The sequence below is a fragment of the Carcharhinus amblyrhynchos genome, chromosome 6, assembly GCF_965287045.1.
Source record: "Carcharhinus amblyrhynchos chromosome 6, sCarAmb.v2.hapA, whole genome shotgun sequence".
NCBI lineage: Eukaryota > Metazoa > Chordata > Chondrichthyes > Carcharhiniformes > Carcharhinidae > Carcharhinus > Carcharhinus amblyrhynchos.
The window spans coordinates 40,150,117-40,172,397 of record NC_137329.1 but is presented as its reverse complement, the minus strand read 5'-3'; the positions used below and the strand labels follow the sequence as shown (position 1 = coordinate 40,172,397).

The window sequence follows — 22,281 nt, the reverse complement described above, 5'->3', positions numbered from 1 at the left end:
ACTGTTCCTTACGTTGTCTTTGTTCTTCTATTTATAAATGGGTTGATATTGCCTGGGCATGTTTAAATTTTTTTTCTGGTGTTGATTATAGGAGAAAGTCTCAGGTTCAATGTCATTTTGTGCTGCTTGCTGCTCATAATAGGGCAGCAATTGCAAAAACAACCTTACTCTTAGCACTTCTGGATAATAGGGGAAAAATCAGACAGATGGGAAAAATTAACAATGTTGTTGGCTGCTATTCAGTGGCACCTCCTGGAACATGCTTGTGTGGAAGATAAATGATAACTGGGAGCAAAATATGGCATGAGTAATACCTTATTCAAAATTGCATGGTAGCAGCTCTTGGCCAGAGACAATTTTGCCCTTTATCTTTTTTTTATGATGCATCCATGCCTTTCATTTCTTTTGGCAGGGGAATGAATTTGAAATGAAATGAATGGAAACCTGTTGCAAGATATGAGAGGAGTATTAATAGAAAAACGGCTAAATTATGCAGAAAGCTCCCACTGTGTTTAAAACATATTTTGAAACCATTGTAAACAGCTCAGATGTTTCTGCTGCAGTAATAGAAACAGTGCCTCTTACAATGTATTGCACACTTTAAATCATTCAATTCAAATTCATTTCTGTAAATAACATTGGCAATTAAATTGATTTATACATCATAAATCTACTCAGTGTGAAGATGCATCACAGAACAAAACCTGTTGTGATGCCACTTTGTCTAAGTTTTTGTTAACGTCACAGTCCTCTCCAAATCTATTAATTTGGCATTAAATACAATGGATGTTCAGTGATAATCCTGTATACTGTTATCAATACCTAGTTCATGGTTCATATGAATATTTTAATAGTAATTTTTAGTTCTGGAAAAATTAAAATTTAGTTGTAGAAAATACAATAAATGCAACTAGCTGGAAAATTATTACACTTAAGAGGATGGAGCCATATTGATTTAAGGGGTTAACAACCAGAAAGGTAAGATAACAAAATAGCAAGTGGCTTACTTAGCTGGAGAACTGGAGATGAAGTCTGTCCTGTTTGCAAAGCAATGCAGCCAAGAGAGTTGATTTGATTTGGGAGTTAAACCTACAATTAGTTAAAAATTGATCCCTGGAAGGTTACAACAGATGGTACAGCCCAGGAAGGTTCTTGGGTTTCAGTTTATCTGAATGTTTGCTGGAGGAGTGAATGTTCTGCAACCGGAGAACAGGCCATACCAAAAAGATGATGTTGTTGGCAGGCTCCAGGCAGCGACAATGTTGCTGTTAGCTGTCTATGTGTATTTGGCGCTCAGGAGACATTCCAGGACCTCTTTGATTGCTCTGAGCAGATAGGATTGTGAAGAAGCCTTGGGAGCCATTTATATTTTGATGTAGTTGGGAAGATTGGAGCTTAGTGAAATCCATGAACAGCGCTAGCCCCCTGAAGCTAGCTTGCTATTAAAGAGCTGAAAATGCATTGATAAGGAGAGGCTAGCGTGCAGACTTAGAAATCCAGAGGAAGGGAGTCTCATGAGATGGGTTTGAGACCTTTGGAAATGTGCAGTCACTGAGGCAATCTGAGTTAGTTTGGCTTTGGGAGAATTCACAGGCTTAATCTTAGAATATGAAGAACTTGGAGAGAGAACACGAGAGAATTTTAATAAGATTGGTTACGTGTTACTGACATCTGAGTGGGTTGTGAGCAATCTATGTGACCTGTCTTGGTGACTTATGTTGTTTATTGTACAGTGTGATGTGGTTGACCACTGTTAATTCACATGTACCTTATATTAAGCCTGAATGTTAAAGTATAAGACAGATATTCTGAATTTTCTTTTGAATTGCAAGTGGGAGGGTTAGGGAGGGAAATAGTAAGTAAAGGAGGGGTCATCTAGTGAGCAGGTCAGGAATGGAGGCAACAAAGTAAGGGGGTTGAGGAGAGAAATGATGAATTGAGGGGGCTGGTGAGGCAAGAGAGTTGCCAAGCTTGAGGGGGTAAACGGAAACAGGCAGTAAGTTGAAAAATTCAGTATGTTATTAAGCATTAATTAGTTTGATCAGTTCATGTGTCTTGGGGGGATATTTATTATTGGTCTTGCAATGGAAATAGATGCAATAAAAAGGGAAAATGGATGTCAATAAGATGAGAATGGATCACAAAGATAGATGAACAATGATTAAAGAGGAACATAGATAACAGTGAAAGGGGAATAGATGATTATAGAGAGGGGGGAAAGTGGATAAGCCTGAAAAAATAGATCAATAAATGATGCAGAATGGAAAGCCATGAAGAAGAGTTAATGAATGGCAAAGAAGGAATGAATAGGTAGCAGTAAAAGTAAGGAGAGGTGGAAAGTTGAATGAGTGACAATAAAGGTGGGGGTGAGCTCAATGACAACTCTGGAAAGGAGGAAAGGTGTTGCAATAAAGGGGAAGAAAATTGATCAAAATAGAAGGAAGGGGCTTTTTAATCTTTTTTGAAAGATGTGATTGTCACTAGCGTATATTGCTCATCCCTAATTGTCCTTGAGAAGGTGGTGGAACCATTGTCATCCATCCTGTTTGGTACACCCACAATGTCGTTAGGAAATTAGTAGTAATAAAGGAGATGCAGAAAGGGCAGAAACTGAGAGTATCACTTGGGATTATGGGAAGAAAGAGGTACTAGGATTATCTAAGAGTGAATGGTGAGGAAGAGTGTTAGGTGGGAGAAGATCAACAGCATGTTCTAGGGGTAGGGAAGGAATGCATCTGCCTAACTTGGCTGGAAAGGCATACGAGCATCATATTGAATTGAAGGGATGAGGATGAGTTCCAGAACAAACTGGGATGTATTGGCGGAGAGCTGTATTCATAGCAACATAACATGCCCCATGATGTCTGGGCTTAGTACAGATAATTCCAGCAGTATGTGACACTTTGTCACTGAGAAGATGGCCTCAAATTGTAGTCAAAGGACTCCTTTCAACTTTGCACCCTTTAAAAGCAACTACTCAAATGCACAATTACCATTGTAAAACTGTAAGAATTTAACCAGACAGTTAAGATTGGCCTGCTTGAATATGAACTCCATGTTTAAATGACCTAAATGATGGTCCAATTAAGGAGTCCCAAACTCTGTAATTAAACAGGAGTGTCAGTTCCTTTGCACTCCTGATGCAGACTACATACGGAGAGCATTCTTTGTAGTAGCATTGTTGGATTGTGTAAATAAAGGAATTCTGATGAAGGGACTTTTGCTCCTGAGGACTTATCACAAAAACCTTTGAGGTTAAGAAAGGGATATGAATTGAATAAGAAACCAGAATTTTAAGATTTTGATCTACAGGGGTCAATTCTCCTAGCCCACTGGGCTGTTCTAGTATTGCAAGGGGCTGGGAAACATCAGCGGGAGCTTTGACAATACTAGAAAGGCGATAACATTTTCCTTTGCCACCTTTGCTATAGCAAGTGTGGCATAGCACAAGAGTTATTCATTACTGTTATTGAGTCAATTTAAAATATTGCACACAATTGTCATGCAAATCAATAGTAAATCGTGTCATTAACATTTTTAAACAACATTGATAATTTAATTAAAATATAACCTCTCGATCACATTAGTATAGATTCATCAGTCATAGAATGAATATCAAATTATTTAGACATGATTTATAGATGTGACAGGAATTTAATTCATTAGATGTTTTATTAGTAGCATATCACTGTTTGCTTATCTTGATCTATTTGAAAAATAAGACATATCTTTGTGTGATAAATTATGAATCTGAAACTATATTAATATGACAGTGAACGGCACAACGTTAATCAAAGATATAATTATATTCCAGTTCACATCACAGCAGATTGCAGGAAAGGATGTTCGCCTCTTGAGAATTAAAAAGGTAACCAGGAATAATGTATCAGCAGGATGCATTCAAGTTCCTAATTGGTAGCTTGCTGTTTTATATGCTTTATTTCCATTATATTTTCCTCAATACAATCCTCATCTACAAGTTTAAACAAAATATCTTCAGGAGGGTCCAACTCTGCATTGCAGTTTTTACTTCCAATTCAGTTTATTGTTTGATAAATGCAATGTTTTATCCATGGAGCATTCTATAAATAATATTTCTGAAATGCCATCTTGGTAGCAGTCTTGGCTCGAAGCCGCAGATTGCGCACTCAAGTGCTGGGGTTGTCATTCCAGCTTGCAGAATGAACATTTGGCTTTTTGGCCAGGTGTCAACATGTGAAAATTGCAATAGAGTTGGTATTTTCAATGGGGGAACAAAAATGCAATGCATAATCATCAAGGTGTTACTAGAAATTGGGAACAGGAAATTTAATTTGTAGTTTGAAAATAATCAGTAATTTTTCAAGGATAGTTAACGTCAATAGCTATCAAGATAGTTTCAAATCAGTGATTAATACAGTTTTTTTAATGGTCCTCTTTCATCTACAGTCATAGGTCATAGGTCATAGCTGGTGATTTTAATTCTCTTGCATTAATTTACTTAAACATGCAAATTACTGAACACAAATAACAGATTAGAATTGCAGATGTGCCATTCATAATATTTCCATCAGCAGAACTGTGCACATGCTTTGAATCTTGTGAATGCCAGTGAAGATCATGGGCTGAGTAATACACTGGGGAGGCAAGGGCAAGTTCCGTATCTGGAAGTTGACAGCCTTTTGACTTCCAGGCCCACCTTCAGAACATGCCCAATAAAATATTTATTGGAACTTGTTAATTTCAAGGTAAGGGGAGGAAGTTGAGCCACACATGCACAGCCTGAGAGGAAGTGGCCGAGTCAGCAGATTGGGGCTGGTCAGAAGGAAATTATCCCAATGCCAGAAAAGGATCAATGACCTAATGAGAGCAGCCAAGACAAGGAAGGCCTCAACATGTACATAATGTTATTGTGCATTTGAGGCCTTCATTCCACCCAATTAGCGTAGGCAGGGAGGATGTCAAATCTCCAAGGTCACAGGCTGTGTCCTGAAACAAGGTCAAAGCCTGTAGTTTAAAGGTTCCTCCCCATTCGGGTGAGTGTCAGGAGACCTGGCAAACTGTGCAGGATGATTTGTCATCAAGCAGTTTGTAGACTTCTACGGTAAGCATATTTAACTTTGATTTCTGTTGTTTCCAAACTTTAGCATTCATTGGAGGTGGCATTCTTTTTTAACCTGAACAAGTTAACTACTTGTTTGCATGGAGGAGTTGTCTAATTTTCCTTCCTCCCCTCCAGAAATATTTGTGCCATTGGAGCAAGGGGCAAAAATGTCTGTGACATTGAAGCAGGAAAAGACAGGGATGAAGGGCCAAACCAACTCCTAGATTCAGCAGACACATCCTCATGTGTAGTCTCCTATGTGTAATCTCCTACCAGTATGAGCAGCTGATACCTACCTCGGTAAGGGGAGGAAGCTGGGCCATGCATGCGCAGCCTGAGAGGAAGTGGTTGAAAAGGTCAGTCAGCAGAGTAGGGCTGGTCAGAAGGAAATTATCCCAATGCCAGAAAAGAATCAATGACCTAATGAGGGCAGCCAAGACAAGGAAGGCCTCAGCATGTGCGTGATGTTATTGTGCATTTAAAGATTTGGTCCAGTTGTAAAGTGGGTGGTTGGCAGAATGAGCAGATGATGAATGGGCGTAGTATCCAGGTTGGCACAAACTTAGCTATTAATGGGTAGGCAGTACAGCATAAAATAAACAGAAACTGTTAATGAGTGGATTCTTACACATCTTTTTAGGAGAAACAAAGCTGGAAAATCTAGGACACAAAAGCCCAGCTTCGGATATGGGACTGATAATTTAAGACTGAGATGAGGAGAGATTTCCTCACTCAGAGTTAAGAAAATTAAATTCTTAATCCCAGAAGGTTGTGGATGCTCCATTATTAAATATATTCAAGACTGGGACAAATAGACTTTTGATTTCTCGGAGTCAAAGGATATGGGGAGAAGGTTGGAAAATAACGTAAAGACAGGAACCTCAGTTGAATCCTTTATAATATATTTGTGTCTACTTAAAGGGCATCCAACCATATGTTCCCCTGAATTAAGAATTACCCATCAGCGAGGGAACTGACATGTAGCTTTTCAGCTGTCCAGCTGAGTTTTCTCTTCAGATTCTCTTGTTGTCTGACTACAGAAAACAACTGCTTTTGCAAAACGTGAAGCAGTTGAGGGGAATCTCCAGGGCACAAAGATAAATATAGCACTTGGGGGAGTGGGACATGATCAGTCAGTGCAAACCTGGCAGGGGGTGCCAGCCCGGCATTGTCTGATATGACGTGCCAGGGCTTGAGCTCACTCTGCACTATAAGAGTACCACCAGCAATTTACAGCAATTTATAAAACAGAAGTTCATGACTTTCCTAAAGTTTCTGAAAGAGTACTAGGCTGCCTGCACAGCTTTTCATTCACTCTGACTGTTCTTTCAGTCTCAGTAATTCTATCAAGTGAATTTCCCCAAGAATACTTCCTGCTATTAGTATTTAGAAACAGAGGCAGGAAGTTTACTGGCCCTTCCGTCCGATTCTGGGGATGAGCGAGGCTTGGAGAATGCCATTCTCCGTTGGCCTCTGGCAGGATCATATGAACCAATTTGTGCCGGTAAAATCCCATCCAATATGTTAAAATAAAAGTATTTTAAAACTAGCCATCATTATCAATGACTAATTTTAACTTAATTAATTTTCTTTTCTAACTATGAAAATAATCTTGTTACAATCATTTTGATATTAATGTTACCAATTCAAAGTTGAAAGGTTCCAGTGACTTGGGCTGAAACTGAATTAGCTAAGGTTCTCGACATTAGGTTTACAGTGATGCTGTCCATTCTCTTATCAGATGCTGCCACTCTGCTGGCTCTTTATGTTAACAGTTCAAATTGGCACTTCAAATTTAGCATTGCTCGTTGTAATGTTACTTACTTGTAAAAAGACAGCTATTCAAAAGTTTCAAATGTGATTTCCATTTATACTTGTCAGTCATTTGTATGATGTCTTGAAATGTTCCATGTAGACTACCAAACTGCTACCAGAGTCACCATATGTAATCATTCACAGTGAGACAAGGAGACAAGGCTGTTCCAGACGTAAGATCTACACTGTAAATGTAGCATATAAAAACTGCTGTGATAACAAAAGCCAATTGTTAATTTGTTGAACGGAGCTACAAAATGTCATTGTTATATATTCTGTTATACAGGAGGGACCATTGGATCTTGCAGTCGAGGGAGGCATTAACTCCCCACTTGGGAAGATTGTTGTATCTGCAATCTATGATGGAGGTGCTGCAGACAAGCATGGTGAGATTATTGCTCATATGTTCTGGTGTCCTCCTGTATCAGGGACATTTAGAAAACCTTGATTTCCATTTACAAGATCATTTTATTATTCCAGCACTTCACAAGTAGGAGGTGAACACATGAGGAAATGTTCACCCAATGTTCATGCAATAAAATAAATACTTTTGGTCAAGGTAATGTTGGAAATTAATAATTTAAACATGCAGTATTTCTCCCCATCCTAAGATATTTTTCTAACAAATATCTTTTATTTTCTACTATTCAACCAATTTCTTATCCATGCCCAACATTTACCCTCAATTCTCAAGGTTTTGAGGTAATCACTTGTCTTCCACGGTGAAGTTTGTCAGATATCTCCTGTAAATTCAGGTATAACCTTTTACAAGGTTTACCTCATTGCACTTGGGATGTTAATTCCTTAAAATAATGCAAGGAGATTAGTCAAGGAGATTCATCACCTTCTAAACCATATAGATCTCTGCTTCCTAAATTACTATCGGACTGATACTGTTAAAGCTTATGTCAATATAGGTGATTGTTATGTTGTTTCCTATTTAAGAATGTCACTATTTTAAAATATGGACACCATTTTGGTGTTTTTCCAAACTACTGGTGCTCCATCCACTCATCTCCCTGAAACCAACCCCAACCTCTACTTCAGTGATTTCATCATAATGATTCCAATTTCCTCCAATGAGTCTTGTGTGGTATAATCTCTTTTCACCCATCCAGGTTCTCCATTTTATTTAAATCAAATAGCAAACATTTAGCTGCCTTCTTGCTATGATTTCCTGATCACTCGTAATTTATGGATAAATAGAAATAAAATCTATCTTGGGACTGCGTTCACCTAAATATACATTTGGATGATACCCATCTAATGTAACAGATAATTGGTATGCCCTGAATAAAATTTTAAGCTAGCCTGAATTCAGTTGCTCCTGATTTGAAAATACAAAGTTAGTTATCCAAAATACAAAATAAATGGATGTATTTTTATCAAGTTGTGGCAGGAATTATATTTTCAGGGATAATCCTTTGTAAATGTGAAATAATGCCTATCTCAAGAATGCTTGTTATTGGACTGAAGCCAATTCAAATGTGAACAACTTTGTTCTGAAACTTGAAGATCCTATTTTCAAAGTTGCAAAAATTCTTCACAACCCCTGTACAGTTTCCTGCATGGATGAACTTCAGTCTTCTGGGGATTTGAAAGATTGAGCAAGAAGTTCTAACTGAGCCAGTGAAGTATCATGTTTTACTATCTTTATTGGAAACATGTCCTTGTCCCAATTTAGATAAGCTCTAGCTTCTAATTTAGTTTGAGCTTCATTCTAAAACCAGCATAGAATTCTTGCCACATTGGTTTTAGTGAAAATATGTCGTAGGCTAGTGCATAGATTAATTTTATGAAAGTTTTATGTAAAAATGCAAGGTCTTCGAACTGGGATGCTACCTCAGTGACTGTGACATTCCTCTGTCTCAAGAGTTCAGTATTTCAGAATCAGAAACCTGTATCAAAACCTAAGATTACATTTAAGTCTCACTTCAGGGCTTGAGTATGAAAAACAAAGCTGACATCCCAGTGTAGTACAGAGAGTATGCTGCATTATTGGATGTGTCATCTTTTGAATGAGATGTTAAATCAAGGTCCCATCTGCCTCTTTGACTAGGTGTAAATGATCCAAAGCACTGCTTTGAAGATTTCTTGGAGCAGAGAAGGCTGAGAGGAGACCTGATTTAAGGTGTACAAAATTTTGAGTGGCGGAGATAAAGTGGATAGGAAGGAACTTTTCCCCTTAGCAGAGGGGTTAATAACCAGGGGACAAAGATTGAAGATGTGAGGAAAAACCTTTTCACCCAGAGGGTAGTGGAAATCTGGAACTTACAGGCTGAAAGGATGTTAGAGACAAGAACCCTCACAACATTTAAGTTGTATCTAGATGACCACTTGAAGTGCTATAGCATACAAAACTACAGATCAAGTGCTGGAAAATGGGAATAAATAGATAGATAGTTGATGGCCAGTGCAGACACGGTTGGCTGAAGGACCTCATTCTCTGCTGTAAAACTCTATGGGTGGAATTTTATGGGAATTCCAAGTGTCTAGTTAGTGTGTACGCAGGAGAGTTTCGGATCCATTTTTTGGGTGAGTCTATAATCCGAATCTTATAGACATAAACATTGAAAAATGAGCTAGACCATTTCTAGCCACAGGATGGATTAGGCAGCAAGGCCACTGCAGCAGCCAAGGGAGCCATTGCACATGTGCATACCTGTGGTGCACATGTGCAAGAGCTGGCGGGACTCATAGTGCCCTCCTCCAGCGATCCAGGGGCCCAATGGTCAACAGTGAGTGCCCCGCCATCACCCAGAACTATCACCCCACCCTCCCTCCCTGGCTAGAACAATTGCACCCCCCACTCCCCACCAATTGCATGTAGAGTGGCAGCAGGCCCCGCCTCCCCACCCAATCGGGCAACCTCCTGTAGGTCCCTTCACTGACCTGGTCCTGCACCAGCCTGGCCCTGCCCGTTAAGGCCGTGCCCCTCCATAGGTCCTGCCCTGTGACCCTGCCCCTCAGGCCCCATCCCATCAGACCCAGCCCCTCTGGCAGTCTGGTTCTACCAGCAAAGCCATCACAACTGCTCCCCATTCTTTGGGACCAGGTGTTTTTATCGCTGGAGAAAACCTCTCCTGGTGAGCCACAAAAGTATGAGCCCGAGCAATTACATCCCGGGCTCACTAATCATGTGTTAGTGCTATTTTAAATATATTTAAAGAATTTATTCAGCCTCTTACCAGAAATGGTTGAGAGGCTGAATGTGCTGGAAATCCAATGCCAGTAAGATCACAAGAGCAGAGAAATTGGGCATGAACTGGAGTTCTTGGCTCTTGTGTAATTTCACTGGTTCACCCCGCCCTCGGATGGGCAGGGCATAGTGATTCTCTGGTGTCGCTCCAGTGAATGAAGTTTTGACTGAGCACCAAATTCTCCTTTTTTTGCTGGCACCGGGCCAGATACAGATGAGATTGGAAGATCCTGCCCCATAGATTTGTCCTTCAGTAAACTTCACTAAAGAGATCAGCTATTCATGTTCATAGGGCTGTTTGTAAGAGTTTGTTCTGTGCGATTGGCTGCTACATTTCCAACGTTACAACAGCGACTGCACTTCAAACAATGTTTCATTGGATGTAAAGCACTTTGAGATCACAGAAAGCATTGAAACCCTACGGTGCAGAAGGAGGCCATTTGGCACATCAAGTCTACACCGACAACAATCCCATCCAGGTCCTATCCCCATTATCCCACGTATTTACCCCACTAATCCCTCTAACCTATGCATCCCAGGACACTAAGGGGCAGATTAGCATGGCCAATGCACCTAACCCACCCATCTTTGGACTGTGGGAGGAAACTGGAGCACCCGGAGCAAACCCATGCAGACAAGGCGAGAACGTGCAAACTCCACATAGACAGTGACCCAAGGCAGGAATTGAACCCAGGTCCCTGGATTTGTGACGCAACAGTGCTAACTACTGCGCCACTGTGCTGCCTCTCAGATCACCGTTGGTTGTGAAAAATGTAATATAAACATATGTCTTGCCTTTTTCTTTTTACATATGATTATGCAATAGTGCAAGCATTGTTGCATTGTAATCAAAGAACCCATACAGGAAAAAAACAAAATCGTCTATTGCAGCTGAGATTTTCTGGTGCATGTGAGTGATGTTTGGATTGGAATGTCAAATCTTCCACTCTCGCTTGCAACAGGTCCTGCCAGACCAGAGAATCCCACCCATAAGTGTTGTTGCAAAAAAACCTAAAACTCATTCATGGAAAAGAGATACCCATATTCAGAAGGAAGTCCCACAAAAATGAACACACAGATCCACGTAGTCAAAATCTGGAAACACTGAATTTCCAGTTTGTTAAAATTCCTCAGTTTTAAGGATAGATCAGTGCTTCAACTTGATTGGTCAAAATCATCAATTATGAAGCTATATTTTCCAGCCATCTAGAAGCCAGTAGGGTACATATCTGCAAAGATATTTATATCGATGATCTGGAGGAGGGGGCTGAGTGTAGGGTGACGAAATTTGCTGATGACACGAAGATGAGTAGAAAAGCAAATTGCGTGGAGGGTGTGGAAAGTCTGCAGAGAGATCTGGATAGGCTGAGCGAGTGGGCGAGGACCTGGCAGATGGAGTATAATGTTAGCAAGTGTGAGGTTATCCACTTTGGCAGAAATAATAGTTGGAGGGATTATTATTTAAAAGGCGAAAAGCTGCAGCATGCTACGGTGCAGAGGGACCTGGGGGTCCTTGTGCATGAGTCGCAAAAACCCAGTCTGCAGGTGCAGCAGGTGATCAAGAAGACGAATGGAATGTTGGCTTTTATAGTGAGGGGGATAGAATATAAAAGCAGGGAGGTCTTGCTGCAACTGTACAAGGCACTGTTGAGGCCGCAGCAGGAGTACTGTGTGCAGTTTTGGTCGCCGCACTTGCGCAAGGATATATTGGCCTTGGAGGGAGTGCAAAGGAGGTTCACTAGGCTGATACCGGAGATGAGGGGGTTGGCCTATGAAGAGAGACTAAATAGATTGGGTCTGTACTCGTTGGAGTTTAGAAGGCTGAGGGGGGATCTTATAGAGACGTTTAAGATAATGAAGGGGATGGATAGGGTAGAGGTAGAGAGATTCTTCCCGCTTAGAAAGGATAGCAGGACGAGAGGACACAGCCTCAAGATAAGAGGGGGTGCAGTTTAGATCAGAGTTGAGGAGGAACTTCTTCACTCAAAGGGTGGTGAATCTCTGGAATTCTCTGCCCGTTGAAATGGTGAAGGCTACCTCACTAAATATATTTAGGTCACGGGTAGATAGGTTTCTGATAAACACGGGAATTAAGGGTTACGGGGAGAAAGCGGGAAAGTGGAGCTGATCCACTTCAGATCAGCCATGACCTTACTGAATGGCGGGGCAGGCTCGAAGGGCTAGATGGCCTACTCCTGCTCCTATTTCTTATGTTCTTAAAGAAAGGATCCAACAGCAGCTTTGTAGGCTAGATCAAAGGTTCTCAACTGAGGATCTATGTGAAGGTTTCATTGGGTCTGCTCGTAGCCCCCTGGCTCCAGAATGCACACAAGTTGAAGTAAATTTTATTTAATTTCCAAAGCTTACATTATTCAGGGCACAGAGATTTAATCTTCCAACTGCGTGTCACTGATTGATATTGGCACACTCAGCATCACTCCAAACCTCAATTCAGCCACACACTGATAAGGAACTGGAAAGAGTTATTTGACTCAAGAGGCTCACGGCTATCAGTCCAGCTTCAGCCATGCTTATAGGAAAAGCATGTGCTCTAAACACTCGCCCGGAGATTGAGATTTCCCTGATCTATGGGACAAATAACAATGTTTGGTAGTCATTTGCACCTTATAAAACTTTCTATTTTCAGCCTTTGCTGCAACTTGGGAGCAGTTTATGCAGCCTATTTAATAACTACTCATCACCAACACTAGTGGGAGCTGCAACAGCAGCTGCCAAAAGATATGCAGGTTAGGCAGATTTGCCATGGTAAATTGCTCTTAGTGTCACAGGGATTAGCAGGATAAATACATGGGGTTATGGGGATAGGACCTGGGTGCAATTGTTGATGCAGTCTCAATGGGCTGTATGGCCTCCTTCAACACTGTTAGGATTCTATGATTCTCCACACTGGCTTGTTGAAAATCAGATTTAGATGCCTTAACAGGTTTGTGGGCGCGTGCATCCATCAGTAGGCAAGGTCATCCAGAATAGTGATTGTCTGCTATGTCCTGCATTATATGGCCTTGTAGGAAGATAGTCATGATGTGGAGATGCCAGTGTTGGACTGGGGTGGGTACAGTAAGTCTCACAACACCAGCTTAAAGTCCAACAAGTTTATTTGGCATCATGAGCTTTCAAGCTCATGATACCAGATAAACCTGTTGGACTTTAACCTAGTGTGTGAGACTTCTTATTGTTGCAGGAAGAGAAAGCTGCAGACCATTTGATATCTTCTGAGGAGGAGGCAGAGGAGCAAAATGTGGCCAGGGTCACTGTAGTTACATATCTGGCTGCCAGGAAGCCCACAATAGGTTCATGCAAGTACAGTTCAGATCAATGTACAAGCCTAAAGCCATTAGTAAGACTAAATTCTCTGGGCCTATCACATCCCAGCACAGAGCATTTCCACAGTTATTAATTTCTCCTCACAAGCACACATTCCATTCAAGGTGTGCCATTCTGATTAAGGTTTTTGTCCATGAGGAAATTGGAATGTAGCAATGAAGAGGGCAAAATATATATTTTTTTAAACTTTCCTCTTTTGCTTTTAGATGATATTTACACAGTTGCAGACAACCAAGCCATTCCCTTGTGCAAATGAGAAGTCAGAAATATTTCTCTTCCGCTTTCTTCACTTCTGTGTAGTGATAGTGTTGTGACTTTAGCAGAGCTAAAGGATAATTGTTCATTCCTTTGCATCGACAAATGAGATGCCTGCAGGAGATGTCCTCTGGGTTTTAAAATCTATGAGGACCCAGCCAAAGATTGCCGACTGTCCACCAGACATTATCATTGGGGTTGGGAACAACACGAGGGGTTCTGACTGAAAATGGGGCAAAAAGGGTGTTGCTGGACAAGGAATGAGAAACAGATGTGCCTTGAGGAGGGTCCCCACTTCCCCTTAGCCCTTTGTCCAACCTTTCACTTGTGGCTCACCTTCACATCTGTGCAGACAGAAAGCTTGAGCTTGATACTGCATGTCAGCAGAAGATTGAACACTCATACAAAGCTTTCCTCCGTCCAGTGTAAAAATGGCAATCAGTGAGTGGGTCATTGGTCTGAGATGCCATGTACTTAATGCTCTACTGCAATTGATGTTTCATGTAGCCATTGTTTCCATGATAGTGGACATCTGCCTGAAACATGTGGCAGTCATGTTTGGGATGGACTCCTCCAGTCTATCTCCAAGGCTTCAAGAAATGCTGACAAAACCACTGCTGCATATAATTTCCCTCCTGATGGATATCCTTGATGCTTAGCATTTGTGTCCAGATGAACAGTGCTTGAAGTGTACTGCACCCTCCAATGGGCATTCTTCAATACTGTCCCCCTCAGCAGCACCTGCTGCTACTGAAATCTGATGTGCACCTTACCATGTAATAACCTAGAATGCTTACCCTCTTCTGGGTCTTCTCAGCCAGATCACACTGCAGCTTCTCTATTACAGTAAGAAGTCTCAGAACACCAGGTTAAAGTCCAACAGGTTTATTTGGTAGTAAAAGCTACTAGCTTTCAGAGCGCTGCTCCTTCATCAGGTAAGTGAAGGAGCAGCGCTGTGAAAGCTAGTGGCGTTTGCTGCCAAATAAACCTGTTGGACTTTAACCTGGTGTTCTGAGACTTCTTACTGTGTTTACCTAGTCCAATGCCGACATCTCCACACCATGGCTTCTCTGTTACCCATGAATGAATTGTGGGATATCAACAACATGCATTAGTGCTGACGTTGAGAAAGGGCATTAATTCAGCAAAGTGCAGATCACAATAGCTCCATTATAGGGGACATGAATTTAACATGACTTATGGTTAAGGACCAAGTAAGTGGCAATGTGTATTTGAATGCTGTCACCAGGCCCCTGAGCCACTTCCATCTCTCCATTGCCATTGCTCAGTATTTGAGCCACCCTGATAATCTCCATTGTTGTTAGGGTGACAATGGGTGTCAATCCATTCCAATTCATGTTTTCCCTGGAGTTTTGGGTTATCTTCTGTAATGAGAAAAGGCAGAGTTATGGGTGAGAAGGGGAATGAATGTTAAGGATAGATTGAGAATATTTGAGGAAGCTAACCATAAGACGTAGGTATAAGAGGGCAAGAGGATGAATATGAGTGATGAGATCTGAGGTGGAGATTTGAGGAGGTGTCTGGAGAGAAAGAAATGTGAGTAACTGCAAGGTTTCTTGGTCACAGCAGTGTTATGCAGGAGAATGTTAGGCAGCTAAGAGAGAGTGACAATTGCTACCTCAAGGTGGCATGACATTCACTATGTCAGGACTAATGAGATCATTTAAGCTTTTACTGCAGGGGACCCAAGTTTCCAGGCACAACATTTTGGCTGCACACAACGTCAGCAAATCCAGCCAGGCCTTCTTTATCAGACTGACTGTTCTTATCTCAGAATGCTTTCCTGGACCGTGATTCCACCATTACAATCAGAGACAAATTTGGAAGCCAGCTTTCCTATATCTGGCTCTCATCGTTTTCAGTCCCAGATGTGTTGTTGCCATTGTGACCCCTGCCAGGGTCTCTTTAAACAGAAATCCTTCAATGACAGATCCAACTTGTAATCCCACCCTGATCGTTTGAGGAACCTGTATGTGTGAGATAATGCCATGGTCCAGTTAAATAGACCTGACAAAGGCCACTGGGGATTTTCCCAGGTCCCTGGCCCACTGATGGTCCTGCCACTTCTGTGTGGACTAAATTGAGAAGATGCCAACAAGGAAATGTGTGCAAAAGTAGGGTGACAGAGAAGAGGTGACCAAAACCTTATTTGATAAATTGGAGGCAGTCATTTTCAGTTTAAGAAACAACAAAGAAGCAAAGCAATCGAAAGTTTGAATCAAGCACTCCACTGAATGGCTTGTCTGAGTAATTCTCACAATTTAGTACTGGATAATACAATTATTCCATAGTTTTCTACATATTTAGACCAGTTGCAGGGACATTTTTGTTGGAATATTCACATTCATGTTTTCACGACAAGTTGCCTTGAGAAAGACATCTGCACAACAACTTTCGGGTGAACTATAAGCCTCAATACAGAGTATTATAATTGCTGTCTAGAGGATTTATTCTGTTTTTGTCATTGATGGAAAGTCTCTGTTGCAGTGATGGCAGAGCACATTGCAATTGATTGTAATACTCTGGGTTAGGAAGTGGAGCGGTTTCTGCTCTTGATCAATATCCAAAGATTCCCATCAAAAACCAAATACCTATGTACATCACAACAGGCTCATGCTTTTGCTGACCGTCAAAGATCACGCAAGAATAACGTAAGGAGCCCCCTGGGATGGGGAACAAATCTAAGCAGGCAGAGTCGGACAGGCTGTGGTCTTCCTTATTTTTGTAAACTGTAAAAAAAAAATCCTCCTTGTGACTTCCTCCTCTAGATCTCCTCAGCATGATCCCACAAGGATGAGCTACAGACAAATGACTAGACTGCGGAGCTGTAGTCCACTAAGTAATCAATGATGAAGGACAGGGAATTCTATGTGAAATATTGCACTGAAAGGGAGACGGGGGTGACAAGATGGACTCGACTTAGAGACAGTCTTTCAGTCTTCAGTATATGTCACGTTATTATCAGCTTCTAATTTATTTTGATAATGGCTGAACAGCTGGGAGAGATAGTGTTACGAGTAGTGGAACCAGGCCTGTATAAAGTGGCAAAGCAATATATAGTGTATCAGTTTGCATATTTAGTGAACAGTAATAGTAGCTATTATATTTATACATAATTAATTGCTTTGTGAATAGATACAATGCACAGATTGTTTTCAAGGAGCCTGCAGTCCTTGAAATAATATATTTTCCAAGCACTCCTGTTTATGTACGTGATGACACTCTCACTAGCCCTATGTCAAATAGCACAGTGGTCACTATATGCTGATAAGTTGAGGAGGTGTAAAGTGAAGCAAATTCCGATGCACTCCATATGTCTCCCAAAGGACTGTGTGCTTATAGCACAGAATGCTTCTATTCGAGAAGTCTCCATTCACAGAATTTATGTTAGAATGTGAAGGGCTAAACCATTATAAATAGCCTTCTTTAATTTGTGTAATTTTAAACTACAAAATCTTAAAGATCATGTTTTAAAAGTTGAAATGTAGTTCCATAAAAAATTGACCATTGTTCCAATTCAGTTTTAACTAAAGCTAGTTAAAATAAATTGTTAAATTTCAGTTTCCCTCAAAGTAACATTTAATAGAATTAACAACTTGTTAATACAGTTGCTACAATTTTATTGGAATCTACAAATTTTGTGTTTATGGATATGTATAAGGTTACAAAATATTACACAATAGCTGTACCAATGTTTGCGTTGTGCAGAAGAAAGGTTGAGGTCATTCACTGAGGCGTGGCAACATGCCAGCAGGGAAGAGGCAAGGCTACGTTAAGCAGTAGAGAAGCTGCTTGAATGGCAATATTTGTGTGGATTGTGGTCACCATGGGAGTGACGGATGTTGATCTCTGTGTCTGATTTTAGTCAGTGAGGATACTTTACTGTGAAACAAGACTAATAATAGTCCTGAAAATGAAGGTTTTCATTTATGGTAAAGTTATTGTTGGCTGTTTACCACACAATAGAGGACGTTGGGTTCAAAGTTATCTCTTGGTTTCACACCATAATTGACCTTGTGTTGTTTTCGTTTCAATAAATATCACTTGGTAGATGTTGCCATTTATTTTATTCTGAGGTGATGTGGGAAACATTCATATGAGCACAAGTTGCTGGCACAAGCTGAGTAACATCATTGCAAATAAGGACCTCAGGGTCTGACCTGGAAGAATCCATTCAGACTAATCAGGATGCTAACCGGGTTTCCCAAAGTGCCTTGTATCTAGGAGTTTAACTGGTTCCAAAGGAAAAATAGTACCCTGGACCTGGAGTGGCAAAAAAGCGTGAACAAGCAGAGCCAGGCAGGCTTATTTTAGTAAGCTATTTTTAAAAAAAACTCTTCTTGTGGCTACCTTCAGCAATTCCTTTAAAGTCTGCGAGTTATCCTGCTGAAGACATGGAACAACACATCTAGGAGGAGAATTTGCAGCACAAATCTCTACCCAATTGATGACCAATATTGAATTGGGGTCCTCGTAACATTTGTACTTGGAGGGCAACTAACATGTTTCAACTAGAACATGAACACCCCAAGGATACTGAGGTCACTTACTACCTGTTATCATTGTGTATTCTTATCAGCAGTGTTTTTTTTCAAGTTAGGGTACAGTTACAATAAACAGACTGAATGTCTTAGAAAATGAACTTGTGGCTCAATTCTCCACCAAAAGCAGATTAATGGAATCTAGATGGTATTGATTTTAATGAAGCCAAGATGCTCTTGATTTTGGAAACAGGAGATTTTATTAACTATAAAGTAGTAATTTAGAGACAGTAAATGATTCATTATTTTCCTGTGAGGAGTTATTGTAGCATAACATTTATTGCATTACATTAGTGCTATTTATTCACTTGCCCATCTAATATTCAGTGAAGTCATTATTCAATTAAAGCTTAAAGCAAGGTCTGAAATAATGCTGCCCCAATTCTCAAAGGTGTCAGAAAAACCCTGTGGATGCATGAGAAATTTCCATTATTTAAAAATGGAAGTTTCTATTGACTATTCTGGGTGCATAATCAATGCCTATTTAAATGCCAGGCCCATTGAAGATACTGTCAAGATTGAAGGGTGATAAACCTTAACTGTGAATGTGATACATGAAATATGAGAGTAGATTTTGACTTCTGAGCAGCCAGCCAATGAAAGGTGCTTCTTGGCTATGAAGTGATCAGAATCATTTTGAGGCTCAGGCCTCATTTCAGTGAGCAAGTTTGCCACCCACCCAAAATGGAAGTCACACCCTTGCTCACCTGATTCAGGGTACCAACCTGAACAAGGGGACAGAGCCACAGTTACAGTGTCAGGCCAGCAGTGCCAGTGTTGGACCCATTGGAATGACTTGATTAATATTTCCGAGATCTCAAAGGCAATATATTGGGCAAGTAGAAATAAACAACAGGCTCCTCAACCGGGGGGAATCAGCCTAAAACATTAGAACAAGACTTTCCAGGAGTCAAGCTAACAAATAATTGCACTAGCAAAAGATAATAGAAGTTTGGAATTCTCATCCACAAATGGCTTTTGATGCTGGATCCATTGTTAAATTAAAAACTGAGATTGGTAGAGTTTTGTTAACCAAAGGACTTCAGCAATGTAAGTTCTCATTGAATGGTTCAAAAGGCTAAAGGGGCTAAATGGCCTAATTGTTTCTTCTTTAGGTGGAATTGTGAAAGGAGACCAAATAATGGCTGTCAATGGAAAGATTCTCACTGATGCCACCCTACATGAAGCCCAAACAACAGTGGCAAAGGCTTGGAATAGTGGTGGTGTAAGTATTTGTATCCTTCATATTGTGTTATTTACTGCATGACCAAAAAGCTACCCGTAACGTTTTTAACAAAAGAGCAAATTGGATCTCATTCAACTGCCTAGAGACACAAAATTCATTATTTTCATCCTCCCCCCCCCCCCCCCCCCAACCTCACACCCACCCCACCCCCGAAACCTTTAATTACTCACATTGTGGATGGATATAGTTAATTTTCAGTAATGACACTCAGGTTTACCTGACCACCACATCTTTCAATCCCTCAACTGCCTATGCTGTGATACTGCGTCTCTAATATCCGGTTATGGGTGAGCTGCAACTCACCATTGCCATTGTCTTAGCTGCCTGCGACAAGCTCCATATTCAAGCATTGATTCAAATCTCTTCTGTAGCCACTGTTCCTGGCTGAACCAGACTGTTTACAACTTCAACATCCTAATTAATGTAATACTCCAGTACTGCATCCATGGAGCTGGTGCTCTTTCTTTGCTCTGATGTTCAATTTCCTTTGTTTCTAAGCAGCAACCCCATTTCAGTTGGTGCAGCTCCCTTTTTAGAGAGACAGACTGTCTTTTGGAGTTGGAGGCTAGCTGGAACAGGTGCTAGCCTCACGTGCCTTTAGACCCCTGTTAAACTTTCAGGCAGCCAACAGGATCAGTTGAACCCTGCAATCAGGGAAAAGAGGAAGCAGCACTAAGTTAGCATTGCTATATATCTCAGAGGCACTGAGGGGCAGACAAGGAGGGGTGAGTTCTGACCTGTGTGCCTCAAAATGGGAGAAAGCATATCTTTAGCTCTCTGCCTTTCCATTTTCCTCTCTCCTTCTTTAAGATATTACTTTAAAATCACTTCTTTGGTCAAACATTCAGTCATCCTTCCTATTATTTCCTTTAGCTTGAGCATGCATTTTTAAAAATATTTACTGTATATGACTTTTCCAATGCTGAAAATACTATTTAAATACAGGTGATTTTGTTCTCTTGATGATGCCGTTATATACACCTTATCACCTGGAAATTTAAGTAATCAGTTACCTGGAGGTTTTGAAAACAGAGATTCAATAAAACACATTAGTCAGAGAAACAGTTTTTGTTCTATCACCATCTGTGACTATTTTTTCCACCACACTGCGTTTCACTTAATATACAAATAAAGCAAAACTGAAATCAATTTTGTTTTTGCAGTCACAGGGAAAATATAACAAAAAAAGCTCTCAGACCAGTATATTTCCCTATCAACAATGTCAACAAACACAATTGTAGATATATGTATATATATATATATATATATATGTATATATGGGGCTGTTCCCCTCCAAAATAGGTTCTCGGTCCTGGAGGCTACAGTTGAGGAGAAATCAACTGGGGATAGCCAAAGGGAGCAGGTCTCTGGGGGTGAGCCTATTGGCAAGCCTCAGGTGGTTAGGGGTAAGAGATTGGGCCTCGTGATTGGGGACTCCACAGTTATGGGGACGGATAGGAGAGTTGGAGGTAAGGGTAGGGACTCTGGGCTGGTGTGTTGCCTACCAGGGGCTGGGGTCCAGGATGTATCGGACAGAGTATTCAGGACTCTTAGGGGAGAGGGAGATCAACCCCAAGTTATAGTTCATGTGGGGACACATGACATAGGGAGATTAAGGGAAGGGGATATTAAGCAAAGATTTATGGAGTTGGGGTGGAAACTCAAGGCGAAGTCAGAAAGAGTAGTTATATCTGGACTCTTGCCTGTGCCACGGGATAGTTTAGAGAGGAATAGGGAGAGGGAAAGTTTGAACTCGTGGCTGAGGGGATGGTGCAGGAGGGAGGGGTTCAGGTACTTGAGCAATTGGGGCTCATTCTGGGGAAGGTGGGACCTCTATAAGAGGGATGGTCTACACCTGAACCAGAGGGGAATCAATATCCTGGGGGGTAAATTTGCAAAAGCGATGCAGGAAGGTTTAAACTGATTCGGACGGGGGGAGGGATAGTGAGGAAAGGGGGTGAAAGTGAGGGGGGCATAGTTGGGGAATGCAGGGCACGGCATAGTGGGGGTGGGGCGGAGCAGGGTTTGAAATGCGTGTACTTTAATGCGAGGAGTATTCGCAATAAAGTGGATGAACTTGCAGCGTGGATCAGTACCTGGGACTTTGATGTTGTGGCCATTTCTGAGACATGGATAGAGCAGGGTCAGGAATGGATGTTGCAGGTTCCGGGGTACAAATGCTTTAGTCGGAGTAGAGAAGAAGGTAGAAGGGGGGGTGGGGTAGCATTGCTAGTCAAGGACTGTATCACAGTGTCGGAGAGAAAGTTTGATGAGGACTTGTCAGTTGAGGTAGTATGGGCGGAGATTAGAAATAGGAGAGGAGAGGTCACCCTGTTGGGAGTCTTTTATAGACCTCCTAAAAGTTCTAGAGAGGTTGAGGAAAGGATTGCGGAGACAATCCTGGTTAGGAGTGAAAGTAATAGGGTAATTGTTATGGGGGACTTTAACTTTACGAATATTGATTGGAGTTGCTATAGTTCTAGCTCGCTAGAGGGGTCAGTGTTTGTACAAAGCGTGCAGGAAGGTTTTTTGTCTCAGTATGTAGACAGGCCAACTAGAGGTGAGGCTATATTGGATTTGGTGCTGGGAAATGAGCCAGACCAGGTGCTAGACTTGGAAGTTGGTGTGCATTTTGGTGATAGTGACCACAATTCGGTTACGTTCACCTTAGTGATGGGAAGAGATAGGCATGAACCTCGGGTCAGCAATTTTAGCTGGGGTAAGGGCGATTATGAGGCTATCAGGAGTGAATTAGGAAGCATGGATTGGATTAGGG

At 41.2% G+C, this 22,281-nt stretch overlaps 1 protein-coding gene across 3 annotated transcripts in view; it reads left to right on the top strand.

Moving 5' to 3' along the window:
• The window catches only part of ush1c (Usher syndrome 1C), a 226,814-nt gene that overhangs the window by 190,693 nt on the left and 13,840 nt on the right, over positions 1 to 22,281 (top strand). For all 3 annotated transcript variants that reach the window (XM_080190278.1, XM_080190280.1, XM_080190279.1), the window contains 3 exons: positions 3,815 to 3,868; positions 7,185 to 7,284; positions 19,375 to 19,484. In XM_080190278.1, coding sequence (XP_080046404.1) covers positions 3,815 to 3,868; positions 7,185 to 7,284; positions 19,375 to 19,484 — 264 coding nt within the window. The remainder of the gene's footprint in view (positions 1 to 3,814; positions 3,869 to 7,184; positions 7,285 to 19,374; positions 19,485 to 22,281) is intronic.